Source organism: Sparus aurata, chromosome 1, assembly GCF_900880675.1.
Source record: "Sparus aurata chromosome 1, fSpaAur1.1, whole genome shotgun sequence".
Taxonomy (NCBI): Eukaryota; Metazoa; Chordata; class Actinopteri; order Spariformes; family Sparidae; genus Sparus; species Sparus aurata.
In genome coordinates, this window is record NC_044187.1 from 1,970,220 (window position 1) to 1,991,506 (window position 21,287).

Below are 21,287 nucleotides of genomic sequence, written 5' to 3' on the forward strand. Positions count from 1 at the left end.
GGTCATCCGCTGGACCAGAACCAGAACCGTCTTTGAGGTTCCCACCGACCCACACACACCTTCCTGACTCCTCCAGCAGGCTGCAGACGAGCGGAGGGATAAACACGTTAACTTAATAAAAGGAGAGAATCGACCTTCTGTCCTCCCCGAGGCTGTGAATCCTTCCCAGAATGCACCGCAGCTGCAGACACAAGCGCTCCCTCTGTGTCGGCGTTCCCACCGTCAGGAATCACATGATGGACGACCGCGTGGGAACCGAGCGCTGCAGACACACCAACACATGAACGACCCGAACGCAGCACAGACGGGCTCAGTGTGCTGCTGCCGAGGCGCCATTCAGCAAGGCACCGACCCACACCACCCACACCCGACAGGAACCTTCTGTCAGAGAACTCACAGGGTTTATTGGGTTGATACGGTCCTTCTGTTGTGAACAGAACGTCTCTTTCACTCTGTCTCATATACGTCTACTGCAGAGATACAGTTCTGTGAGTTCTGCTCATCAACCAGGAGGTTCTGAACACTGATTCTCTCTGGATCATCAGGTCAGGACTCATCACCAGCTGCAGAGAGCGCGACAACTGAGAGAAAGACAAAGACAGAACCAGAGACAGAACCAGTAACAGAACCAGTGACAGAACCAGAGACAGAACATAAGACAGAACACGAGACAGAAAGAGTAACAGAACCAGAGTCAGAACAAGTGATAGAAACAGAACCAAAGACAGAACAAGTAACAGAACCAGAGACAGAACAAGTAACAGAACCATGGACAAAACCAGAGACCGAACATGATATGGAACATGATACAGAACCAGAGACAGAACAAGTAACAGAACCGTAGACAGAACTCGGGATAAACACGCTGACCTCTTTGGCTGTTGCAGCTGTTGTCTCCTATCCGGGTCAGGCGGACCACCTGACCACCTGTCCGGGTCCCGGACAGGTGGTCAGGTGGTCAGGCGGACCACCTGACCACCTGTCCGGGTCCCGGACAGGAGACAACAGCTGCAACAGCCAAAGTGGACTAAAGTGGAACACGGCGCCACAGATCGTCAGATGCTGCTTCATACGTGGCGTTTTAATTTTCAGGGCCCAAAGCAGCGTTTGTCAAGTGAACGACCAACCAGAACCTCACAAAAGTTTAACGCTTTATGCTAAAACTGTTGTCGTGTCACCGGCTCCTCAGAACCGCTGAATAACAGAACCAGAGGGAGAACAGAACAATGAACCCGTCACGGATTATTTACTTTGTTTAATAAAGAATCCACATGAAAAGAGTCGACCCAGCGTTTCTACTGACGGACAGAACTTTAAAGTTCTGACTCGTCACTCCTGAAGCTGTTAGAAACATTTCACTTCTTTGCAACAGAAAAAAAAAACAATTTTCCCTGTTTTCCACAGAGACTCAGAGCAGAACCAACAGGACCGTCTGCTAATTAACACCAGATGTGCCTCTGAAATCTGCACACACACACACACACACACACACACACACACACACACACACAGTTACTAATGTGTGTCACAGACAATCACTTAACAGCGACTGTGTTCACATCCAGGAAAAGAAAACTCAGAGGGGAAGACATCCGTTGTGTAAATGTCAGGCGGCTGCAGGAGGAGAATGAAGGCTGCTCATGTTTTATTTGGGTCAAGTTGTCGTGTACCGACTCTATTAGAACAGTCTACACGGGTCAGAATATTTCTCACACCAGCAGGTTTTTGGTTCCTGAAGTTGACCTGAGACACGAGAGTGATTCTCTCATTTTGATTTGTAGAGATTCTGTCGAGGTGTAAATATCAAGCATGCTGACCCGGTTCCAGGGCTGATGCTCGGCTGAAACTGGACCGAGTGCCACAGCTGTGCACACCCGAACACCTCACCTAATCCGGCACCGGGTCAGGTTCTGTATCTGAGTCTAATGGCCGAGTTCGATCTCAGCTGCAGGAAGAAGTTTTTAGGCTGCTGGACGAAGCACACGGTGCGACACAGAAACTGCAGGTTTGGAAACAACACAACGTTTTAGCCGACACCCTAAAAACTCAAGGAATACACGCAGCTGTTTCCTGTCCGGCCCGGTCCAGCCAGGCAGCGGGTCAAACACATGACACCAAGAACTTTTACATTTAAAGCTCGTCGCTCACACAGGGTTTAAAACAATCCTCAGTCACAAAGAACCAGAGTATTTTGTGGGGTTGTGGGAGAATAATCTTTTACAAACTGCTTTGTGTCCCCGATCAGTAAAGACCAGAACAACCAGGCCCAGCATGGACGCCGGGTTCTGAGATACATGACAAACAGAAAACCTACAATCTGTGGATGGATAGCGTGACCACAGACTCATTAACTGTTCCTACAGACGCAGTTTCATCATTTATACAGCAACATGAATCAACACAGTCGACAGGATGAAATGTTGAGAGTCTGCAAACTACTGACAACAGTTCAGGACTTAGTTCAACCTTTCTAAACATGAAACCAGAGAATATCTGAAACAGAGAGAGTCGGTGCTGATCCAGACCTCCTGGAGGAATACACACCTGGAGTCTCATCAGGTTCTGTTCTGAACCGACGGGAGCAGAACTCAGATTCTCTTCACTCCTGCTGATCAGCCTGACTGCAGCAGTGATCCGGACCTGACCTCCAGGTTCTGTTCTGCTGACTGGAGCTGGAGGGGAAACCAGAACCAGAACCAGAGCCTCTGCTGAGTGCTGAGTTTAGTCAAGAGGATGAATTCAAAAACATTTTTTGGTGAATGCACCTTGAAATAATCCTGAACACCGTTACACAACAGCTGCTGATTAAAATCTCAGACGAGGTTCAAAAGTTTCCTTCTCGTAACGTTTCATCTCGGCTTCCTTCCTTCCTTCCTTCCTTCCTTCCTTCCTCCCTTCCTTCCTCGCTCTCTGACTCTCCTGAAGTCATAGGAACGCAGCGTCACCTCGAGGACACTTGTGGATTTCTGTGGTTTGAACATTGTTGGAAACATTTGTGATACTGTGAGAACAGAACTCAACGACATGAAGCACAAAGAAGAACAAAGGTCCAGTTGTTTTTACATTGACACACTTTATTCATACACCAGCTTTAAGTTTAAAGGAGTCCACATCGTCCACAGTCGAGGGGTTCTAATGCTGTTTAGAGATTTCATATCTTTCAGGAGACCTCGGGACATCTCCAGCTCCAGAACCAGGTATTTTCACCTCAACCAAGTGGTTTTTGGGTCTAAATCTGGCGCTGACTCGTCAGCCGCAGCATTAATAAGTTTCAACATATCTGTGGTTCTGTAGAAACATTCAGCGCCAACATTCTTCCTGGGTTTTCATTTCACATGACGAACGTAATGTCCACATCCTGAAGTTTGTCCCGAGGAGCTGCACGTCTGGATCACGTGTTTCTTTTTTTTGCTGCTCGACAGAACAGAACCGGTGATTCGGGGCATCCCTGTCCGGCACCGCAGACAAGTCTGTAAGTGGAGGAGATGGCCGGGGGGGCTGCGGGATTCCTGCAGGATAGAAATTTATGAGAGTTCTGGGACAGGCCCGGGAAGAGAGCCAGAGGTTTTGGGTGGTGCTGGTGGTGGTGAAAGAGGAGGAGGAGGAGGACTGGCTCTGATCCCAACAGAACCGCTCTCATTCATCGAACATGAATCAGCCCGGAGCGATTCTCTCTCACAGGATGTTCACAGCACACTCAGAACAGAACAAAGACTTTAAACCCGTTTCTCTGACGGACCTTTACTCTCTTAAAGCCCGTCTCACAGCCGGGCTTTAAGAGGACTGGGTGAGTGTCGGTGCTGCTCGGTCCACACATCAGTGATCCTGTCAGCTTTTATTCTGAGGAGGGAAAAAGTGAAACCACAATACTGCAGTTAGGTGGTTTTTCCACGACAACAGCAAACACAGTAAAGACGGAGGGTGAGGAGGCATCACAGCACCGAGCGGGACCGAGCAGAACCAAGCGGCACCGAGGAGCACCCAGCAGAATACAGGCCTGACTGTCTGAGGAGAAGTATTAACTGGGCCGGTCCATGAGACTCTCGCTCGGTTCTCGGTAGCTCACTTTGTCTCTTCTTCTTCTTCTGTTTTTTTTTTTTTGGTGTTTTCTTTTTCTCTCATGGTTCTGAGAACAAGAACACAGTTTTTATTTTTTATCGTTTAAATTCTTCTTCTTCTTCTGTTTAATATTCACAGTGACTCGTGTGTATCTGGTCATTAATCACACATTCACATCAACATGATAGAAAAACTTACTGTGGAACCTGTCGTCTAATTAAAACACTCACATCAACATTTAAGGCTTGTTCTTCTAATCTCTCTGACCTGACGGGCTGATGATCGGACTGTGAAGACTCACAGAGACGTGAGGTGTTGTCCTGTCACTCTGGACCACATCAACATCCAGACACCTCTACACACACACAGACACACACACAGTGCAGGAGGATGCTGGATTATTCAAACCTTCACATTCAGAGTCTTCACAGCAGAATAAAGCTGCATTTTGAAAAGGTCAACGATCCTCTGAGGACGTCACATCAGCTGACAGGAGGACGACTCGCTTTGACCCGTCTGGACCTGCTGGGACCTGCTGGGACCGGAGTTTACCCAGGAGGCTCTGGGAACAACAGCAAGTGATGAGGATGTGACAGTCAGACAGCAGAGCAGTAAACTGGACCATCTGTATCTGAGTCCTCTGACTGACTTATATATTTATTCAATATTCTAAATCTTTGCTCTGATGGAGCCGGAGTTTAACGAGGTGTTAAAACTGTAGAGAGAAGCTTTTACCTGACCCACAGTGCACTTCTTCTTCTCCTCCTCCTCCTCCTTCTTCTTCTTCTTCTTCAGGTCACTTAGCAGACTGACCTCTGACCTCCTGTCAGCAAAAACCTTTTAAAAAACTTCAATTTCCTCCTCAGCTCTGACATCATCATCTCCTCAGCTCGTCTGTCAGTGGTTGCTGTGGAAACCTCTGTTGTACACAACATGACACACACACACACACACACACACACACACACACACACTCAGTGTAATGTTAGACCTCGTACAGTACCTGGATCTGGTCCTCTGTGAGCTCAGCGAGGCTCCGGGCTCTTAAACTCTTTGGTTAGTAAACTTTCCTCTGGTAAACCTCAGCGCTCTCTCCTCGACCTCCGCGGTTCACCACCCAGAATCCTCTCTGTCAGATCGCCTCGAGGTGAAGGAGCTCCGGCTGGATCTAATAACGGGTCGCAGATTGTGTTGAGGTTCGTCTGACAGGACGACAGAAACTCCAGCAGAGTGAATGTGCAGCAGCAGCTCACACAGTGAGTCCAACACATCATCCTCGTGTCTGAGGAGGCTTCTGTAAATGATCCTGACCCGGAGGATTCACCACGTACGTCTCTCTCTCAGGAACTACGTCGACTCTGTAAGTGTTGCTCCTGGTTTACGTATGACTGCTCCTCTGACCACTTCAGTCAGGAGAGGCTGCTCTCGCTCTGGTTTTTAAAAATGGCGCTCACCTGCATATTTAGCTGGTGAGGTAAGAATCACACCTGAAGATGAGTGAAGCACAACACGCTCCTCCTCTTTCATTAAAAGATCCCAATCAGAACAATTGCTGAATTGCATCAAAATAACACTTTGCAATGAAAAACCAGTCTGAAGTTCCATCACTGTGGTGGAGCTATGCTAGCAGTTTCCCCCTGCTTCCAGTCTTTGTGCTAAGCTAAGCTAATCAGCACCCAGACAGAGCCGAATATTTCTTTGGGGGAACTTTCATCTCCGACAGTCTTCACGTACTGAAGTTTTGTGCAGGTTGACACACATTGACTGGTCTGAGCTGCAGGTCGACGGTCTGCTGGACCTCATCAGCTGCAGAGTTTCACTCGGAGCTTCGACTCTCCAAATGCGTATAAAGAAGCAGATTTATGAGGCCTGCAGGGAGACGGGGGGTTTCCCACGACTCTGTGGATGTGTTTCACACTCAGCGCTGCCAGAACCAGGACACACCCGGTCTCCACACACTCCTGTTCAAGTGAAGTCCTGGAAACAAACGTTCAGATAAGAAGATGACGTTCACTAAGTCCAGAACAATCACAGCTACAAGAAGCAATCCATAAAAACAATTACAGAGCTTTAATACGACGTGTTAAAGTCTTTTCCCAGGGCTCAGTGTGTGTGTGTGTGTGTGTCTGTCGAGTGTTGTTTAACACACACTGTCACTGGGAACTAGAAGATGTTGTGATCTTCTTCCAGAACACCAGAACTTTCTTTGTCTCCTCTTCTGCTTTTATCAGATGAACATCCTTCTTACTGCGTTTGCCTCATATCCATCCTAACAGAGATGAAAACAAACCAGTACCCTCCAGAACTCCCTCGGGGGCTCCTGAGAGACCCTGGAGCCCAATTAGAGAAGATTTAGGGACATGGTGCCTCGACTGTGCTTCAGTTTATGCAGAGCACTTTGCTCTTTTACAGTTACAGCTAAAAGTCCGGAGGAGAATCAAGTTATTAAAGTTCTGCAGAGAAAAGGAACGAGTACTTCACAAGGAAACTAAATATTTTGTGGGGATAATTTACACTGTGGGAGAATAATCTTTTACAAACTGCTTTGTGTCCCCGATCAGTAAAGACCAGAACAACTAGGCCCAGCGTGGACGCCAGGTTCTGAGCGCGTGATGGAAAGAAAACCTACAATCTGTGGATCAATAGCGTGACCACAGACTCATTAGCTGTTCCTACAGACGCAGTTTCATCATTTATACAGCAACATGAATCAACACAGTCGACAGGATGACATGTTGAGAGTCTACAAACCACTGACAACAGTTCAGGACTTAGTTCAACCTTTCTAAACATGAAACCAGAAGATGTTTTAGACAGTATAGTCAGAGAGAGCCGGTGCTGATCCAGACCTCCTAGAGGAGTAAACACCTGGAGTCTCATCAGGTTCTGTTCTGATCCGACAGGAGCAGAACTCAGAGGTTCTCTTCACTCCTGTTGATCAGCCTGACTGCAGCAGTGATCTGGACCTGACCTCCAGGTTCTGTTCTGCTGACTGCTGACTGGAGCTGGAGGGGAAATGGACTTTACTTCATGAACGTAACGTTACAGAGAGGAGACAGAGAACCAGAACCAGAACCAGAGGCTATAAATTCAAACACACACACTGGCTTCACTGCTGCTGATGACGTTCACAGATGAGCTAATGTGTTACCCAGTGAAACATCATCTCGAGGAAACTTTGGTTTGTAAACATTTGTGATAATGTGAGAATGAAGGTCAAGTCGTTTTCCAACATTTCAAACAGGAATCTTGCATGTTGTAGTTTTAAAGTTGACCTGAGTGAGTCTGGTCCGATGTGTCAGAGCGGGTCGGTGCTGAGTCTCAGATTAAACCTGTTATATTCATATCGCTCCCGGCTCACGCGGCACTAACACGGATTAAACCGGCAGCTTTTCATCAGCGGCGACGGCTCTGACACCGTCGGCATTCACAGCTCCTCTCACACAGAGCTGCATGTGGCTGACTGGCTGCTCTCTATTCAGCCCGCCGCTAATTAATTGTTACACTCCAGTGAAAAGGCAGCTCGTAATCTGCAGAACAATGGCCGACAAATAGAGCGGAGAGCTCGACCACGCTGCCAGCAGCCGCCGCCTTCAGCGGCTCGCTGCCAGCTGCGGCGGCACTCGGCTTTTCAACCATCAACTCCTCTTATGAAGTGCTGAAGGACTCACATTGTCTCTCCGCCCTCCTCCCAAAGAAAACAGTCACTAAAGTCTCATTTGTTGCCACTTCTCCATGGTGGGCGTGGCATTCGATGGAGCCCTTGTGTGTCGGTAAAAGGATTATGAGGGCTTAATTGAGTGTGCTAATTGACGGGACAGTGAATGTGGCTGAATGGAGCTGAGGGGCAGATGTGGTGTGAAACCCCTGGCTCTTTCTAAAGAATACAAATCAGCAGTAGAGATCTTTTCTCCACTCTCTATTACACTCAATTATCCCTTTCACACGGCGAGCAGGGGGCCGAGCCAACAGATGGTTTCCACGGCAAGAGCTGTATGGAGGCCGGCACTGCCTCTCCGGGCAGCTTTTCTTCAGGAGTGATGGGCTTTTTATTGGTTATTCATGACGCTCACGGTCTCAGCGAGGAACAAAAGGGGGCAGTTACAACCGCCATGAAGCGGAAAAGAGAGCGGACGGAGGGTCGGGTTCGATCCCGGCGAGCCGTCCGTTACGCTTAAAAACTGTAGAGAAAGGAGAGTGAGAGCTGCGGAGGGCGTGTTCACCTGTGGATGAGGGCGACGACCGTCTGTCCGCCGCCATTTCAAGTCGAGAACAATGATGTCGTTCATCTCAGGCTCCGCCCACCAGAATATCTTGAGAAAGTCCTGTTTCACCTGAGAGGAAGAAGGCAGCATTCAAGAACCTCACGTAGCGCAAGACGTCGTCTGTCAGGGTAAAATTATAACCAGAAATATTGATTTCTCCATTCTGAATGTTTAAAAATGACGCAGTGCTTCAACAGTATCAGAGGAGGAAAGTAACAAAGTATAAATACTTCTTCTCTCTACATCTGAACTTTCTCCTCCTCACAGCTTCAGAACAGCCTTGTTACTTTAGTTTGTTCATTTAGGTGAATTATGGATTATTTTCACATCGCGCACAGCAGACGCAGCGAGACGAGACAAAGATATAAAAGACACAAGAAGCCGTAAACAGATAGAGAGGGAGACTGGAATGTGGAGAAAAGGCGTGTTAGTGTCTCGTATCTGCAGAGAGTTTCTGATTTTCTCTCTTTGTTGCTGCTCGGGACGCTTTACCAACCCAACATTTAACGTCCTGGGAATGAGACTCAACAATCAACTGTCTTTGTGGTGCATTCAGGAACAGCCGGGACAAATCCTACTGATTATAGTCTTATTTATTAATATGATGGAGCTTCCGTTAACTTTGACCAAAAATGTCCTCCAGAGGGAGACTTGTTACTCTGATACTCTGAGTACATGTCAGAGCCTGTAATCTATTACTTTACTGTAATGAAGAAGCTGTATCAGTACTTTTACTTTTACAGGAGTAAAGAAGCTGTATCAGTACTTTTACGGGAGTAAAGAAGCTGTATCAGCACTTCTACTTTTACAGGAGTAAAGAAGCTGTATCAGTACTTTTACAGGAGTAAAGAAGCTGTATCAGTACTTTTACAGGAGTAAAGAAGCTGTATCAGTACTTTTACAGGAGTAAAGAAGCTGTATCGGTACTTTTACAGGAGTAAAGAAGCTGTATCAGTACTTTTACGGGAGTAAAGAAGCTGTATCGGTACTTTTACAGGAGTAAAGAAGCTGTATCAGTACTTTTACGGGAGTACAGAAGCTGTATCAGTACTTTTACAGGAGTAAAGAAGCTGTATCAGTACTTTTACTTTTACAGGAGTAAAGAAGCTGTATCGGTACTTTTACAGGAGTAAAGAAGCTGTATCAGTACTTTTACTTTACGTGAGTAAAGAAGCTGTATCAGTACTTTTACTTTACGGGAGTAAAGAAGCTGTATCAGTACTTATACTTTTACAGGAGTAAAGAAGCTGTATCAGTACTTTTACTTTACGTGAGTAAAGAAGCTGTATCAGTACTTTTACTTTACGGGAGTTAAGAAGCTGTATCAGTACTTTTACTTTACGGGAGTAAAGAAGCTGTATCAGTACTTATACTTTTACAGGAGTAAAGAAGCTGTATCAGTACTTTTACTTTTATGGGAGTAAAGAAGCTGTATCAGTACTTTTACTTTTACAGGAGTAAAGAAGCTGTATCAGTACTTTTACAGGAGTAAAGAAGCTGTATCAGTACTTCTACTTTTACAGGAGTAAAGAAATTGTATCCATATCTGAAGTTTTACTTTTACCAGAGTCTGAACATCTCCTGGAGTCCACGTATACCTTAAATAAAGAGAAGTTATCACTGTGGATTTTAGTACATGTCAGAGCCTGTAATCTATTACTTTACTGTAATGAAGAAGCTGTATCAGTACTTTTACTTTTACAGGAGTAAAGAAGCTGTATCAGTACTTTTACGGGAGTACAGAAGCTGTATCAGTACTTTTACAGGAGTAAAGAAGCTGCATCAGCACTTCTACTTTTACAGGAGTAAAGAAGCTGTATCAGTACTTTTACGGGAGTAAAGAAGCTGTATCGGTACTTTTACAGGAGTAAAGAAGCTGTATCGGTACTTTTACAGGAGTAAAGAAGCTGTATCAGTACTTTTACAGGAGTAAAGAAGCTGTATCAGTACTTTTACAGGAGTAAAGAAGCTGTATCAGTACTTTTACGGGAGTACAGAAGCTGTATCAGAACTTTTACAGGAGTAAAGAAGCTGTATCAGTACTTTTACAGGAGTAAAGAAGCTGTATCAGTACTTTTACTTTTACAGGAGTAAAGAAGCTGTATCAGTACTTTTACGGGAGTAAAGAAGCTGTATCGGTACTTTTACAGGAGTAAAGAAGCTGTATCAGTACTTTTACTTTACGTGAGTAAAGAAGCTGTATCAGTACTTTTACTTTACGGGAGTAAAGAAGCTGTATCAGTACTTATACTTTTACAGGAGTAAAGAAGCTGTATCAGTACTTTTACTTTTATGGTAGTAAAGAAGCTGAATCAGTACTTTTACTTTACGTGAGTAAAGAAGCTGTATCAGTACTTTTACTTTACGGGAGTAAAGAAGCTGTATCAGTACTTATACTTTTACAGGAGTAAAGAAGCTGTATCAGTACTTTTACTTTTATGGGAGTAAAGAAGCTGTATCAGTACTTTTACTTTTACAGGGGTAAAGAAGCTGTATCAGTACTTTTACAGGAGTAAAGAAGCTGTATCAGTACTTCTACTTTTACAGGAGTAAAGAAATTGTATCCATATCTGAAGTTTTACTTTTACCAGAGTCTGAACATCTCCTGGAGTCCACGTATACCTTAAATAAAGAGAAGTTATCACTGTGGATTTTCACTTTACTTCACTTCGTAACATGAGTTGGCACTCGTTCACACATTGTTCTTGTTTCAATCAAACCAGGTCAAAACTAGTGTTTTATTTTGACATTAACTTTACAAAAGTACAAAGCTCTGAATCGAGGACCGTACGTTCTTGTACGCTGATAGTTTATCGTTCTGTCATCAGTTAGCAGCAGCATGTAATGATCAATAATACTGTCAATATCTTTATGGACACAAACTGGCAAAGTGTCACGTGTGAGATCTAAATATTAAACCTTCAAACTTTCCAGGATTGTTGGAAAGTTTGAGGTTTCTTTTAAATGAGAGCAACACTTGAAGATAAAAAATAAGAAAATGGATCAAAACTTTAAACATGTGGGACAAAAAGTGTCCAATAAGATCGACACCCACACCCACCCACACACACACACACACACACACACACACACACACACACTTGTATAACTTTTATCACAGCAGCAACACAAAGGAGGAGTTGGAGGGTGATGAATGGTTGGGGGTTGAATGGGTTGTATTAGCTCATGAATATAAGGACCCGTGTTATTGCCCCCTCTGTATTATTGCCCCCCCATGTGTGGCCCCCACCTTGTCCTCCATTGTGTGACGGAGGGGGTTGTGAGGATGAATGCAGCCTGTCAGACAGCAGAGAAAACAGGACTGAGGCTCTGTGTTCTCGTTATCCTCTGCTAATTGACTTTTAGAGACTCGAGGGGCCTCGAGAGGATGGAGACACACAGAGACACATGACACCTGTTGCAGGTTAATATCAACTGGTTCTGAGTGATTCTTCAGTCCACAGAACAGTTCTGGAGCTTCACAGTAAAACAGAGATGCAGCATTCTGCTAAACAACTGAAGCAGCTGGAGAATTGATTTAAAACAGAGAAACAACCACAGAAAATAACAAGATAAATGCTCCGAAAGTCCATTAAAAGTTAGCAGAATTAGCTGTTAGCAGTGAAGCTGTGGATGTGCAGATAACTCTTACTGGATCACTGTGGTACTGAACAGAATTTAAAACGTGATGTTTCTAAGGCAGGTTCTGCACATGTGAGGAGAGTGTTTCATGTGGATTCCTCCAAATAACCAAAGAAACATTCGATGTCTCCAAACAGCTCGTCTGCTGTGATGAATCACACGTTTGTTTTAACTACAACAAACTGACACTTGGTTAACCTGGACGATGAAGCTCAGAGGTGATTCAAAAGGTAACTGTCACCTTGCAGCCAATCAGAACTGAGCACTCGGTATAAAACAGGTCCAGTTTAAAGTGTTTCTATCAGCTTCATCAGTGTTGCATTTAAATGTCTAAGTCTTCGGGATTATTAATAACGTGTCTGTTAAAAACATGGTTTGTCTCCACATTTCCTATTAAACGCTCTGTTTTCAGGTTTCTGGGTGGATTCAAATATTTTTACTGGCTGCTTCATTTTTTTGTGAACTATATATTCATTATATTAACATTGTGCCAATGAACCCAGAGGCTGGTGGATGCAGTGCAGCGACCCCTGCTGCCCACAGAACCACACTGCAGTTCTGATCCAACAGCTCATCACACGTCTTAGTTTAGTACAACTTATTTGCTGTGCATTATAGGTAATGATGGCTCCCAGAATTCTCAAACTTACCAGATATTTTACATTAACTATGTCAGAAATCAGTATATATAATGTATTGTCTGTAATTAATTGATTCTTATTTGTTTATAATAATCAGATCACTGGATTTTATTTAAACAAACATCCAACAATACAACGAGGGAGAAAAAAAAACAGATTGTTTCATCCTCAAATGTTTTGTTTTGTCCACAACACCAATTAATACAATATATAAAACACAAGTATTCACATTGATGGTGGTTCTCTCGTCATTTTAAAGGTAGGAACACACCGGCCCAACCGTTGGACGTCTGAAGCGTTTGGAGAGGCTCGGACGAGGTCGGGAACACATATGTTTGGTGTGTGCAGCTGCGTCGGAAGCTTTCGGAGCCGCGCGGACGTTGTCGGATCCGACTGAGCATGCGAAGTCTGAGGAGGAGGGCCGTCGGATGTCTGAGCCATTGGATCCTCTGATTGGTTGTGTGCCAGCTGAATGGCCGTTCTGATTGGCGGTGTGCTGGCGAATCAGCGCGGTGTGTGGGAGGGACGGACTACTGTGTGCGCTTTGTTTTTCTATGCACTCCGTTCCATCATTCCCCGTTTTCATGTTTTGCAGTAGTGGCACCAGACTAGTTGTTACGTCCGTTCAGGACGAATTAATTTGTGTAAGTTTGGTAATGCCTCGCTGCATGTTTAGTATGCAGCTGTTTTTTATCGGAAATAGTTAAGTTTCGTTTTGATCAAAAGTAAAGAGTTGCGTGCATAAGGTTCTCGTTTACAACTCACAACACAAGCGCCACCCGCTTATTGCATCTCGCGCAAGCGCAGAACGTACACGCTACTGTGGCGTAGGCAGAACGTCGAAGCGGTGTATTCAATGCAACTTTTCTGCCGAACGGGTCAGACAAGAGGCAACGGAGTGGTCGGAGAGTGGTCGGATAAGGCAGTTGGACGTCTGGGCGGTGTGTGGGGGCCTTAAGGCTCAGACTTCCTGCTGATGTGACCCAGAAATGTTGTGTTTGTGATGTAAATCAGGATTAAGAGACATTTTTCAGACAGATTCTGCAATTCACACCAATTAAAACAACCTGTAATGCAGCAAAAAATGTCCCAGAAGATGAACTGTGACTGCTCGAATCAGTCACGCTACAAAAACCTGCATTTAGACCAGAGAAGTCTGAACTGTGGCAACTTGTTTAAACCCTGAATCACGTTTCTGTGTTAAAGTACAAACAGAGAGGAGCTGGTCTGAGATCGTCGGATGAATTTTAGCATTTATTTGTTAGATTTTCCCAAAAACTGGTCAACAAATCTCTGCCAGCAGACATTTCTACACCGTCCTGATGATGACGCACGATTTGATGCATTTTTTGTGAATGTGTTGGAAAAGCTGCAAAACTACACAGCAGAACAAACAAAAAAACTTACATCAGAATCCAAAATAACACGTATTTAAGTAATAGATGATGTACTTTATACATCAGGTAAACACCGGCAGCACTGACACGGATCATCAGGAGGCTTCAGTGTTTGGTTTCCTGTCTGAACACATGAAGACGGACAAGGCTCAAAGATCCAGGAAAGGAAAATAAGTCCTTGAACGCTCCTGAACGTTGGGATGTTCGAGGGTCACTGAACTCACCAACGATTGGTTAAAGACAAACATAGAGGCTCTTCATCACCTCAGACAAACAGCTCCACCTGCAGGCCTACTCGGCTCATTACAGGCTGGATGTTCTGAAGGTCCAACAGCAGCTCTCAGCATTAGGAGTCCCTGAACACCTCACGCAGCCTGTTTGGGCAGCTTCCTGCGGTCCTTGCCGGCGTTCCTCTTCCTCTTCTTGCTGAGGAAGTTCTCCAGCTTGCCGCTCTTCTTCAGCTCCTCGTATTTCTCAGCCAGCTGCAGCTTCTTCTTCTCGGCTGCAGGACGACAACAGAGAGGAGAGAGAAAGATTACAACAACCGTCGGAAGGTTTCAATGTTTGGTCTCCAAACTGTCAGAATATAGTTTTAAAACATGGAAATTAAAGCTGAAAGTAAATCTCATTTGTTTTATTTATCAATCAGCTGCAAAATGTCTGTTTGGACCAGAGGACTCAAAGTTCAAAGGTTTTCTATTTCAATAAGACAAAATATTTCCTTCACGTTTGTGAGGACAGAACTCGCTCTTACAGTTCTTGAGGAAGAACGGCCGTGCGCCCTGATTGGCTCGCTCCCTCTGCAGCCTCTTGAAGTGCAGCTCTCTCTCTCTCTGCTGCTCTCGGCTCGTCCTCGCTCGCTCCTGGTTCTCCTGCAGAGGAACAGTCAGTCCGTCAGCAACGTCTCCACATTCAATCATTCAACCTTTATTCATTTGTCTCATCAACACTCTCTCACCATCCTCTTCAGCAGGAACTGCAGTTTCTCCGTCCTCTTGTGGTTGTTCTTCGTCTTGTGCAGCTGCTTCTGGACGACCTGCAGACAAACGGCGTGATTAAAACCAGCTTCTACAGCAGAGCAGCGCCTCAGATCAGTCCCATCTGAACTCCTCTCACCTCCTTCTCTCTGTGTTTGATGTCATTGATGAATTTAAACGTCTTCTCAAAAATCTCCGGCTTGTATTCTCCCGACAGGTCGTCAAATCGAGGATCTCTGAACATCTGAGCGAGGACAACACACAGAAACAGAATCAGCTCGAGTGTTCGGAGCAGCAGAGAGGAACAGACTCGCTGTCGCCGGCAGGTTTTCTTTACTCACCGGCTTCCTGACGGAGACGACCTGACGGAGGAACAGAGCCGGTCTCTTGGCTGAAATCTCCATCGGCCTGAAAACACAAACACACACTCGGTGAGTCGTCGAGGCAGAGCAGCCGTTTGTCCTTCTAGGTCTCTACTGCGTCTCTGTTCTCGTGCTATTGTCTCATTCTGCCATCAGAAACCAGAAGCTGAACTATCTGAATTTGATGCATCATACAGCCTCCCCGTGCAGTCACCTGCCCGTCAGAAGCTCACCTGTTCTTGTTCAGTCGTTTCTTCTTCTTGCAGGACTTTTGGCTCTTGTCGCCGCCGTAAGCGACCTCGTTGTAAACTTTGGTTCCAACTTTGTTCTGCAGCTTCAGAATGTCCTCAAAGGACATGTTGGAGAGCTCTGAGAGGAGAGAACACAGAGAACTCAGCTGTTACTCAACTTTTATTATCATCACTGTTTAAATACATTCATTTAAAAATGTGCTCGGTGGTTCTGATGCAGCATGAAATCTGAGAAGTTACACAGAGATGTAACGGGAAAGATCAAGGATTGTTCATGTAGCTTCACTGACAATATTCTACCAACTCACCCGTCTTCATGTCTTCTCTCGTCTGGATCTCACTGCTGCCACCAGCCTCCTCTGGGTCTTCATCATCATCATCATCAGAAACTGAGGCTTCACTGTCTCCATCTTTCTCCTCTTCACCACCATCAGACTCTTCTTCACCAGCATCTGATCCCTCCTCCACCTCTTCTTCTTCACCACTATCAGACTCTTCTTCATCATCATCATCATCACCACCACTTAATTCCTCCTCTTCCTCCCCCTCATGGTGCTGCTCTCCCTCCTCCTCAGCTCCTCCTCCTCTTCCTCTTCTCTCAGTGAGCAGGATGAAGTTCTCCTCCACATCAGAGTCTTCGTCACTGCTGCTCTCCACCGTGTGTTTCTTCCTGGAGGCCGTCGGCTGCTGACGCTGCTTCTCGTCTTCCATCGTCTCTGCGTTTGTGGGAATCAGCTGTGAAAACAACAAGGAAGTGTTAGAGCCGATGTTGGTGGACATGCTGTGAAAACAGCACGTGGTGACATGTTTAGAAGCTGTTGAAGAGAGAAGAGTTGAATTTGTTTTACATCAAACAACAAAAAGTCCCTAAGGTTTGATTTTACTGATTTTATTGTCCTCCCTAAAGAGTGAACAGCAGTCAGAGAGGTCTGAGGCTTCAGGTCGTCCACTGAGCCGTCCAGTCGATACAAGTCCGTCTGTGTCAAACACCTCGTCACAGGTGAGTTAATGATGTCACTGAGTGATGTCATGTGAGCCGAGTGTGTCTGTAGATGGAAGCAAATCTAAAAAGAGTCTTTGTAAAGTTGAACTACAGATTTTACTGTGAAGGAATATGGGCCGGCCTTAAAACAGCTGTTTTTAAAATGGAGTTTGGTTGAGCAATGAGTCAGTGGACAGTGGCTGTAAAATAAAAAAACATAAACTGAGCAGATTTATTGTGATGTTCATCTTGTTCAGAACCTTTTCTGACCCAGTTGGCTCCATTTTGGTTCTGGTGCCGTGTTGATGAGATGATGTAGTTCACTGAGCTTTAACACAAAACTACAACAAACTGACAAACATCATGTGTGAGACTTTGACCAGTTCAGACTGGATCAGTAATTTACATCTCTCTCACTACAAAACTGTTTGTTCAATAAAGTCCATGAGGGGAACAGGAAGGGGCGGGGCTTCAGCTCTTATTGCAGAAACCTGCACTCGTTTCTAACGGACCTCCGAAGTTCTGTTTCATCTGTGTCCTTCTGTTGTTGGTTTGTCAGCAGGATTACACAAAAACTACTCAACAGATTTCCACCAAACTCAGATGTCGAGTCCGTCTCATCTCCACACGGTCTGAAGTGACGTCTCACGACTGCGGCCGACCCTTAACGACCATCCGTCTGATCCTCAAACAATTACGTGTTGCAAATCATTACTCAGCTCACGTCTGTGCAGGAAACCTGCTGCTTCATAATAAAAGCTTTTAAATGACGGGGGGCTTTTATTGTGAAGAAGTTGTAGAAAACTAAATGCCACTTTGTTAGCGGTGATTCTGTCTGTTGGTAAGACCAAAGTTAAAATACCGGCACCTGTACGATAAGGCAGAGGGTGTACTTCTCTTTAGCTTAGAGACCAGCACACCATCCCCACAATGTTGAGTCAAACTGAGTGAAGCGAGGCCGGCAGCTGTAGAAGAAAACAAGTGTTGGATTCTGATCAAACAGTCCACTGTGTCTCTGTGAATGTCTCCGTCGTGTCTCCAGTGTTTCCTTCCACATCACTTACAGGTTCTTCGTGGCTTTGCAGTGAGTTTAAACATGACTGAGGTTCTCTGGTGTCCATCACAGCTGTCATTGTTCTCTGGTCCAGAGGGCGACATTGTGTCTGGAGTGAAGTTCCTGGCTGGTTCTGGTCCTCTGCAGTCCTCTCTATCAGCTTCTGTTTTCAGGAGTCTGCATCTCTGTTCTCTTCAGTTTGGCTGCTATGATGAAGCAGTGAGGGCTGAAGTCTGTCTTCATCCTCCTCTACAGTCTTCACGGTGACGGGAGTGTCCTCCGGCGCTCTCTGCTGTTCTTCTCTAACGTGTTGCAGTTCTGGTGGTTCTGACTCGGTCTCCAGACGTGGACTCCTCTCCTGCAGCTCAGGGGGAACCACTGCTTTTCTCACCAAACGCTGCTGGACAACTGTGGAGAATAATTACACACTTGCATGTTAGAAACTGTCATTTCCTTTTAACATTTGCATGTCAGCTAACATCATCTGTGTCGCTGACAGTCTGGAGACGACGCAGTGATGCAGTGATTATAAAACAGACAGCAGAAACAGCTGATCAGTCGTGTGAGCTGAACGTTCACTACGTCAGAGATTATTCTGCAAACATGGACTCAGCTCCACCTCAAAGGAGCGTAGGAACATTTTTGTGAATTAGAGGAAGTTTCCATAAAATCTTTAGTGTAACATTTTTCAAAATGCTGAAGATGTTCGTGACGTTACACAATGTTTATGGATATGATCTGTGGAGGTGCAAACACACAATCCAGCATTTCACCCCTCCACATTTATATAGTGCATTCATTCATAACCTGCATTAGGGCTGCACAAAAAATCGTTAAAAAATCGCGATCTCGATTCACACATACACGTGATCTCATTTCTACACACAGCGATTCTGAAGCATTTTATATCTCGAGCCGAATCACAAACATATGCTCCTAATTTCCTCCCGGATTTTTTGAAGCGCCCCCAAACGCAGCACGGCCGCTGCCTCCTCCCTCAACCTGTGGTAAAGCGTCTTTACAACACGTGATTCAGTGGCGGAAGCCCACCTGCAGTTGAGTGTTTGGAAGGAGTGTGAGAAGCTGTTTATAGACAAGGCAGCAAGCCGCCAATCTGCCCGTCCTATTGACGGCTAGGTCCGCGGTTTTAGACAGAGGGCGGCAAATTGGGGGTCTGTTTTGGTCCGCCGATTTGCTGCCTCGGACGGTACACTTATTTCCGCCTCGACTGCTAGCTTGTTGTTGTAGCGACAAGTTAGGAACGGTCGCTACTTTCAAATTAAAAGCCCCCCCGCTAAGAACCCAGTTCGAAACTCCAATGGGGTGCAATGTAAAGCTCTTATTTTGAAGACAAATTTGTTGTCAACTGTTTGCAGCCCAACTTCGGGCTTCACGTCACGTCACCTCTGAGGCGGCTTTTGGAAAAGGAAGAATATTATGCCCCGTTTTAGAAAGCCGATCACAGCAGCTATCACATATCACCTAGCCAAAGCTACGGCCCCAATAAACACTGTACAACATGAGGTATTAGAGGATGCCCTCTCATCTTGGAGACTAATTTTTTTTTACTTTTGTAAAAATCATTTATTATCCAATGATAGAACTAACAAAACAAAAAAAACATTGCACACAACAATGTTTTTTTTTTGTTTTGTTCAATTTTGTGAAAAAAATCGTGCCAGAGAATCATGATCTCAATTCTAAGCAAAATAATCGTGATTCACATTTTTTCCAGAATCGTGCAGCCCTAACCTGCATATATTACTTTATGTACAAATTGTATGTATAACTCTACATCCCTCTGCCACAGACTGATCCATTGTGCATGTGCCAACACAGATCAACTGGTTCTCAGCAGTTTAAGCAGACAAACAACACGTGAAGTGTATTAAAGTAGAAATGATGATGGATATTCTTTTCTTGAGAGAGAGCAGTAGAGATGCTCTGAAACACGTCCTATGATTTATAAATTGTAAAATTGAGCATGCTACAATAAAGCAACAATTTAGCAACAAACCATGTTTAAAAAACATGTGAAATTTAAAATGTTATTTTGACCAGATTTACAGCAATATTAGTGAACTTTGTAATCTTTAAAAGTCTAAAGTTTACTTCTCTTGTAAAAATATATAGTCAATGTTAAATCTAAATGTTAAATTGAAATATAAATGCTAAATGTTAAAACTAAATCTTAATGTCAAATGTTGAATATAACTATAAGATTTGAATCTCAATACTAAATATTAAATCTAAATGTTAAATTTAATTCTAAATGCTAAATGTTAAATATAAATGTGTGGGTGAAACAAAATATTTAGCTAATATGCAAATTCACGCTGCCTGTCACCGGAAGTACCAAAAGAAAGGTGACGCTGACCCACCTGCTCTGTGGAGCCGGACTGTGGGCCTGAACGCAGCGTCCATCAGTCCGTGTTGTCGGCGGACTTCCTCCTCGTACTCCGCCATCGTTCTCTCCACCAGCTCAAAGATCTCTTCAGCGGCCGCAGAGAGTCGCTGCTTCACAAAAGCTCTCAGTGTTTGGACTTTAGACATGTTTGCAGACGCACAGCAGCAGCTTTTCCTCCACAAACTCCAGAAGAAAACACGTTGTCGGCTCACAGGAAGTGACGCAAAAATAACGCGCCGAGCAGCGAAGAACAGACTTCCTTATAAAAAAGTAGATTTAGCAACAGAGCATTTTCTGAATCCTAGCTCACTACTTGATGCACAAATGCAGCGTTTAGTAAAGATATTAAAGGTTATTAATAATACTTGAATTCGGTGTAACGATGTTTATTTGTGAGCATGTTTTAGAGTTTCATTAAGGCTGTTTACCTTTAGAAAGCGGCGTTAAAAGTGAAATATAGTCTTTCTTTGTCCGTCATTCACATGCCGAATTAACAATTACATCGTAATGACACATAACAGCTTCCATTACGACTCGTGTTAACAATATGCCTTTACTTTGAGGCGGAAACATTTTAAATCTGAAGATTTTTCAGTTCAGTTCGGCATGACGTCTCCTCGAAGCGACAGTCTTGACAACTCTCGGACATTTTGAGGAGCTAGCTAACATGTCCTCGGCTCAGCGGGGACACGAGTGTCCGTACAGACTCACTCTGCAGCGGGTCAGAGACACGAAAGGTGTTAATACCTGGTATCAAGTTGTTACTTAAGTCCTGTTCTGTGGAGCTCCATCATCCACGTGCGTCCATGTCGGCTGCAGCTAGCTCTGGTAGCTTAACAAGGCATTTCCGGTTTCAAAATAAAGGTTTCGCAAAAGTGTTCGATGGGTTTTGACAAGAAAAAGAGCAAATGTTCGAAAGTTTTATCAATTTACACGTTTTACACAGGCGTCTGCTACGACTTATCACCGTCCCGGGTCCAGTTAGGCAATGCGTAACACAATTGTTATTTTACACTGCTCTTATTTTGTTATTTTGTTAACATTTTTTTTTGGTATAGATAGCTGAAGCCCCGCCCCTTCCGGTTCCCCTCATGGACCTTATTGATAAAGACAGATGATAAGGTACTGATCCGGTCTGAACTGGGTCAGATCTCACACATGATGTTGGTCAGTTTGTTGTCATTAAAGTCAAACCACATGTAGTTTAGTGTTAAAGCTCAGTGAAACAAAACGTCTCATCAACACAGCAC

The 21,287-nt window shown here is 44.7% G+C and overlaps 1 protein-coding gene across 3 annotated transcripts; it reads right to left on the reverse strand.

Annotated features, from left to right (window-relative positions):
- Positions 1–13,835: 13,835 nt before the first annotated feature.
- Positions 13,836–20,935, reverse strand: LOC115578485 (ribosomal RNA processing protein 36 homolog). 3 transcript variants are annotated; one of them, XM_030411477.1, is made up of 8 exons: positions 20,785–20,935; positions 15,903–16,329; positions 15,577–15,712; positions 15,323–15,389; positions 15,121–15,225; positions 14,963–15,040; positions 14,759–14,876; positions 13,836–14,506 (listed from the first exon to the last, which is right to left on the reverse strand). In XM_030411477.1, exons 2-8 carry the CDS (start codon positions 16,303–16,305, stop codon positions 14,370–14,372), a joined length of 1,044 nt encoding a protein of 347 aa, XP_030267337.1. In that variant the 5' UTR covers positions 16,306–16,329; positions 20,785–20,935; the 3' UTR covers positions 13,836–14,369. The 3 variants fall into 3 exon arrangements, with proteins under 3 accessions (XP_030267337.1, XP_030267346.1, XP_030267330.1); XM_030411486.1 differs by lacking the exon at positions 20,785–20,935 and adding an exon at positions 17,641–17,688; XM_030411470.1 differs by lacking the exon at positions 20,785–20,935 and having other exon boundaries at positions 15,903–16,760.
- Positions 20,936–21,287: the final 352 nt, after the last annotated feature.

Bases quoted from the DNA above. Each gene is read 5' to 3' on its own strand.
- LOC115578485 (XM_030411470.1), bottom strand. From the start codon at position 16,374: ATGTCCACCAACATCGGCTCTAACACTTCCTTGTTGTTTTCACAGCTG. The intron at 15,390-15,576 runs GTGAGCTTCTGA...TTGTGTTTTCAG, and splicing joins AAACGACTGAACAAGAACAG to GCCGATGGAGATTTCAGCCA. The intron at 15,226-15,322 runs GTGAGTAAAGAA...GTCCTCGCTCAG, and splicing joins TCGTCTCCGTCAGGAAGCCG to ATGTTCAGAGATCCTCGATT.